Source organism: Nannospalax galili, unplaced genomic scaffold (genome assembly GCF_000622305.1).
Source record: "Nannospalax galili isolate Female #2095 unplaced genomic scaffold, S.galili_v1.0 scaffold5945, whole genome shotgun sequence".
NCBI classification, from domain to species: Eukaryota; Metazoa; Chordata; class Mammalia; order Rodentia; family Spalacidae; genus Nannospalax; species Nannospalax galili.
Window position 1 is genome coordinate 7013 of NW_008352885.1, and position 6436 is coordinate 13448.

Sequence of the window (6436 nt, forward strand, 5' to 3'; positions counted from 1 at the left end):
TCTTTAACATTCCAACTCTCCACAATCATGAAGATGCAGACCCTACAACATAAGTATGTTTTTTTTTCCTATGAATTTAAGTTCATAGACCCAAACCTCTTGTTCTCTTTGTTGTTCTGAGATGGAAGCGGGAATTTATCCACTGGGGCTACCAAGTGCCACACAACTGTCAAAGCTTAGAACACATCTGTGTTGAACTATCTTCCCTAGCCCCCACCACCAAAATTAAGAATTGCAGATCCCCTTCTGTTATTCAGTGTGTTCCCAGAGATAGAAAAAAACCTGATTCACCTCATTCAACACATGGGGGAACTCAGAAGCTGGGAAGCACCATTCATGTAGCCCACCATGAACTTGATTACAAGGAGGAAGCAGAATTCATCATTATTACCAAAATTCCTCATTCATAATAATTCTTAGCCAAAAAGTATTAAAGGCTTTAGATATACAAATCTAAAAATATTGCACAACATTTAATGTTAGAACTCCATTTTTTAATTTTATTTTATGTATATGAGTGTTTTGCCTGCATGGGTGGTAAGTGCACTCATACATGCAATGCCCACAGAGGCCAGAGAAGGGCATTGAATTCCCTGGAACTGGAGTTACAGATGGTCGTTAGGCACCATGTGGGTGCTGGGAACCAAACCCACGTCTTCTGCAAGAGCAGCCAGTGCTCCTAACCGCTGAGCCATCTCTCCAGCCCGAGTTTGCTTCTGAAATACGCTTTAACATAGATTGTTCTCTCCTCCTCCTCTTATGTGAGGAAGTGTCTCCCACTGTCTTGCTTACAGACTTCCAGCCTCTTCTCTGTCCTTGACGCTGGACGAACATCCAAGGCAGGATTATGACACCTGCTCTGAAAGCCTCTTGTGCTGGCTCTGGTGACCCTCACTGCTGGGGCGTCCCTCCTTCTGTGGGTTAGCTGTGCTGGGATGTCTGGCCAGTTCAACCCAGGGATGCTGAAGAACCTGGTGGGCCGTGTACCACTTCTTGGGATCCACCACCAGCAAATGTTTCACCAGATCTTTGGCAGCTGTGGGAGGGAGAGAAATCAGGAAGAATGGTAAGTGCTGGTGGCTCTGAGTTGTTCCTCCCAATACCCGAGGTTGGAGCTCACACACCCGTCATGGCATCGTGGGTGGCTGACGGACTCTTCCATATTCCAGGGCAGCATGGAAGCATTCCAGACTTGTTCTAGCCACTCGTGATGACAGCGTTGGCCACCTGGCTAGGCTACGGGAGGATTGCCATGAGTCTGAGACCAGCCTAGGTGAGCTACATAGTGAGTTCCAGGCCAGTCTGGGCTACAGAATGAAACCACCTCAAAAAAACAATTCAAGAAAAGAAAGGAAGGAGAGGAGAAAGGAAGGAGCAGGGAAGGGAGGGAAGAGAAAGGAAGGGGAGTGGGGGATGGAGGAAGCGGTGGGGGGAGGGAAGGGAAGTGGGGGAGGTTGCAGGTTTCAGGAAAGAAAACCAAAGAAAAGGAGGAGACTAGGGAAGAGGAAACGACAGAACAGAGGAAGCGGAGAAGGAAAGGAAGAGAGATCTGGCTACTGATACTGAATAAACCAAGTCCTTTTTATTAACTCTGAAATAACTCACATTTAATTTAGCCACCTGTGGCCAGGGGTTACATGGCCTAGCCATGGAGGACATGTATTCCTTTATCTTAAGCTGTGGGGCAGGCTCCCTCCCTACATCTGTATTCTCAGATCAAGAAACAGACACCACACACCACATCTACATAGTTTAAAGTACTTTTAAAGCAAACTAACAAAGTTTTAAATAAAATACGTTCACTTCTCCTAAGTTCATAAATATTTCTGCGTACTGACAAAACTGGAAAACATGTAAAGAAATCTAAGTAATAAATAACACTAATTCAAGTGAATTTCATTTCCTGTCCAGGGTCATGCTGGGCCTAGATAGACATGGTGACTGTTAGAACCCAGACCCTCCAGGTACTGCTGGGAAAAGCCTCACAGATCTGGTCCCACCCCCCTGCAGTCTCTCTCCCCTCATAGATGCTGTAGAGAGCCTATAGGCCACACCCAGCTGCTCTGAGGAACCCTCACAGTACCTGCAGTCTCTCTCTCCCCTCACAGACCTCACAAAGAGCTGACTTCTCTCCCCCTCTCCCCTGCCTGGGAATCAGAGGCAACCTGACTACAGGCACATAGCATAGATCACATATTAACTAAGTCTGCTTCCACATGGTCCAGGATCTCCCCCTCCCCAAGAAACTTTTAAAGCCTTTCCTTTGTCTGGTAGAAATGAAGCCTCTTGCTTCAGGCCCCCACCATGCTGTGCTGCCCGTCTGCCTACGGCTTAAGAACATTCAGCTCAGCACCTTTCTCCCAAACCTACCCACTTCTCTCCCTCCCCGCAAACCTCACGGTGACACTGGGAGGCCAGGTGGCAGGCCAGTAGGAAAAAAAGATATCCATCTATCTACCCCCTCCATCGCTCCCCCACCTGTTTGCTGGCTCTCCCCGATTTATGGAGCACGGGGAGAAAACGCTCATGTTTTCACCTTTACTGAGCCTCTTACTCAAGATCAGCTACTCCTACACCAGTCAGCCCCTCCCCATATGTCCTTCACAGCCATCTCCAGAGCCTGGAAGCCACAGATTTCTCCTATCCAAGCTGGGAAGATTCTGCACCACTCTGTTATAATACAGCTTTTGTCCACCAGGTATAACCTGATCATCACATGGCCATTTTGGAATACAGATGACTTTGGTCTGGTAGCCATAGCAACTAATTGTTACTAACACTTCCTAGAAGGAGGAGGGAGCAGAGGGTCACAGGACTCACACCTGGGAGTCCAGCCATTATGCCTTTCTGCCCTCCTCCAACTGCAAGTGGTCTTGGGAAATGCTTGAGTGCATAGGAAACGAAGGTTAACAGAAAAGGGGAGTTCATGGTGGGGTGGGACTATGCAGTGATACAGCTGTGTTGGGGTCACCAGGTTCCTATAAATAACCCCTCACCCATGCTTTGTAAGTGAGCTCGACAAATTCATTGTTTCACCCAATTAGACTTTTACGGAATTGTGACTCTGGTCTGTTGCCAGTACCCTGCCAGACCTAAGTAGATGTTTGTTCCTGTCTGTGGAGATCAGACTGCACTGTTCTCTACATTGTTTAAAGCAGTGGCTTTTCAGACTATACCTTGCCTTGAAAGATTTCATTTGTTTGTTTCTTTGTTTCTTTGTTTTTTGAGACAGATCTCTGGAGCACCAGCTGGCCTGGAACTTGCTATGCCAATCAGGCTGACCTCAATCTCACAGAAATCTGCCTGCCTCTGCCTCTGTCTCCTGAGTGATGAGATTAAAGAGGGGCACCCACCAAGTCCAGTGAGAGACTCCACTTTGCAAGCAGATTTTAACTCCATTTTGAGGACAGCGGATGGCCGTGCCCCTGGATGACTGTGAGTGAAACCATCTGTCCAGCAACTCAGGAGGCACAGACTCAGAAATAACTTATTCCTGGGAGTAGAAAAGGTGCCGCCTTATAAATTTATCAGGGTAAATTGAGACCTTAGGGATAAATGGGTGTATTAAAATTATATCAGGATAACCAGGAAGTTATCAGACACACCAAATTGAGGAAAGAGTGTTATCTCCCTTACTTGGACCCATAAAGAGGTGGACATCCAGCCCTGTGATGACAACAGCACCTCACCAACCTGTCATCTGATTTGTGTTGTGTGCATCAAGGACACAGGCAGAAAACTTCTGACTGTCCCCAGGGCTTCAGCCCTCTGTTGATGCAGGATGCCTTGATCCTCTGTTGATGCAACTCAACTGCTGCCTGCCCATCCTCTTGTTCACATCTGGATCCGCCCGTCCTCCTGCTCACATCTGGACCCGCCCATCCTCCTGCTCACATCTGGACCTGCCCATCCTCCTGCTCACATCTGGGTCTGCCCGTCCTCCTGCTCACATCTGGACCCGCCTGTCCTCCTGCTCACATCTGGGTCTGCCCATCCTCCTGCTCTCATCTGGACCTGCCCGTCCTCCTGCTCACATCTGGACCTACCTGTCCTCCTGCTCATGCATCTGGGTCTTCCCATCCTCCTGCTCACATCTGGACCTGCCCGTCCTCCTGCTCACATCTGGACCCGCCTGTCCTCCTGCTCACATCTGGGTCTGCCCATCCTCCTGCTCTCATCTGGACCTGCCCGTCCTCCTGCTCACATCTGGACCTACCTGTCCTCCTGCTCATGCATCTGGGTCTTCCCGTTCTCCTGCTCACATCTGGACCTGCCCGTCCTCCTGCTCATGCATCTGGACCTGCCCTCTATCCATCCACCTGCTCTGGTTCTGGACCTGATCCTACCCTTCTGCCTTACAGCTAGACCCAACTCTGCAACTTCCCTCTCAAACCTGTGACTCTCTGTAGACTGACTCACAACAGCAGCCCCTTCCCAGCATCTAATTTGGGTTGCTTGTCTTATCAATATAGACTCTATTTACATTTCTAACACCCCACTCTGAAACCTCTTGAAACTCTCCTGCAACCCTCTTTAACCTTTTATATCTCTTCTAATTAGCAATTAATATATATGTGTATATGTCTATGTTATGTGTGTATTTACTGTGTGATACATGACATGGGAGTTAATATTAGTAGTTAAGCTGGAATAAATGAACATGGGCTCACCTTGGCCAGACTGCCAAGGGAAGCACAATTATCCAGCAAATTGCTGCCACTGAAACTGCTTTGTGAATTTATTGTTACTCAATAAATTCTGACACTGTAGAAGGAGACACAAGTATGTATTTACCCTGCGTGCACAGGACAACGTCTCCCCAGCAAAAGTAAATACAACATTACCCCGTCTAAGTTCCCAGAGGATTCAGAGGTCAGAAGGACAGATTTATTGAGAATCCTCAGAGTCCCTCATCCATGCATGAGGACAGCTGAACACACCACACCAAGCTCTCCACACACACACACACCCTAAACACCTCTCCATGCCACCTTTTCAAACAGTTGGAAGAAGCCTCACATCCCTCTTTCCTACATGGGAAGGCCCCAAATCTCACCATCAGAGATGCTGTCCCAGTAAGGGGCAAGGAACTCGAAATGGCCCAGCTGGATGATGTTGAAGAGCTCATCCTGGTCCTTCTCAGGGCTGCGGAAAGGGGGGAAGCCACACAAGAGGATGTAGAGGATCACACCTGCAGACCACATGTCCACCTCCAGGCCATAACCTGTACAAACACAAGCAGAGACAAGCAAGCCTGAGACAGGCAGGTCGAAGATGATGAACCAGATAATGTCGCCAGAGAAAGCTTTGAAACTTGTCAGACAACCTTGGAGGAGAGACGGGAGCTGGGACAATGGTGGGTGGGAAACCACACTTTGGCTGGAAAGCTTAGTTACATAGTCTCTTATCTTCTATTTAAACTTTACTCTCATGTTAGGACCTAAAGACAGACTTGCGGGTTCTGGACCTCTTTGTTCTTCTTCATCATGTGACCACATTGAATAAATCTCCTTCTTCTGTCTCTCATTATTAGTTTGGCTCTTTTAATTGGCTTACTGAGGCTAGGTAACTGATCTGGGCTGGTTGGAGCACAGGTTGTGACCCTACGTCCCCAGAGAGGGCAGTAACAGATATACAGAGGGACAAGAGAAGCATGTGCTTTTGCTCAGCATTGCTTCTTGCTGCTGAACGCACCTATCCCACTGGGGTTGCCGACCCAACAGAGCTCAACTTCTTTGGCCTTCTGATATAAAGACCAGCAGCTCTCTGGGAATCCTCCAGGCCTCTAGCAACACACGGAGCCACTGAGGCATGTAGTCTCATAGATTGAGCAGCTTCTAAGTTCTTAGCTTCTCCTGTGTAACCACTGATGGACTACCCAGCCCACACCATGTAAACCAATCTAATAAGTCCCCTTTTGTAATATACATTCAGTCTACCAGTTCCGTTCCTCCAGACAATACCAACTAATAGGGGCGTGTTTGGAAAGACATTGAAATTTGTTATGGCTATGACATCCAACTGTGATAGATAAATATGTCTTATTGAACAGACATAGACTACGTAGTCAAACATATGTGATACTCAGCTGTGGAATGACCTGCCTTCTTGACACATGCTTCCAGACCATGCATGAGCCCACACGGCATTAGGAATTTATAAACACCAGAGATAAGTTTCCAGAGAAGCCCTAGCCTACACTAGCAGTCTCTTGTTTGCTGTCTATTCAATATCTTCTTTCTCATTAAAAAAAAAAAATTCTATTGGGGCTAAAGGCTGGCCCAAGCATTAAGCGCACTTGCTGTTCTTCCAGAAGATCCAGGTTCAAATCCCAGCACCCACAAGGTGGTTCTATTGCCCTCTTCTGGCCTTTGGGGGAACTACACACACACACACCAGTAAACATTGGCCATCAAAACACTTGTACAAATAAAAA

General features: G+C 47.6%; 1 protein-coding gene across 1 annotated transcript; it reads right to left on the reverse strand.

The window, feature by feature from the left end:
• Positions 1 to 665: 665 nt before the first annotated feature.
• Positions 666 to 6121, reverse strand: LOC103747593 (serine/threonine-protein kinase DCLK3-like). Its single transcript, XM_008850084.2, has 2 exons — positions 5057 to 6121; positions 666 to 1036 (listed from the first exon to the last, which is right to left on the reverse strand). The coding sequence occupies exons 1-2, from the start codon at positions 5202 to 5204 to the stop codon at positions 846 to 848; spliced, it is 339 nt and encodes a 112-aa protein (XP_008848306.1). The 5' UTR covers positions 5205 to 6121; the 3' UTR covers positions 666 to 845.
• Between the last annotated feature and the right edge of the window lie 315 nt (positions 6122 to 6436).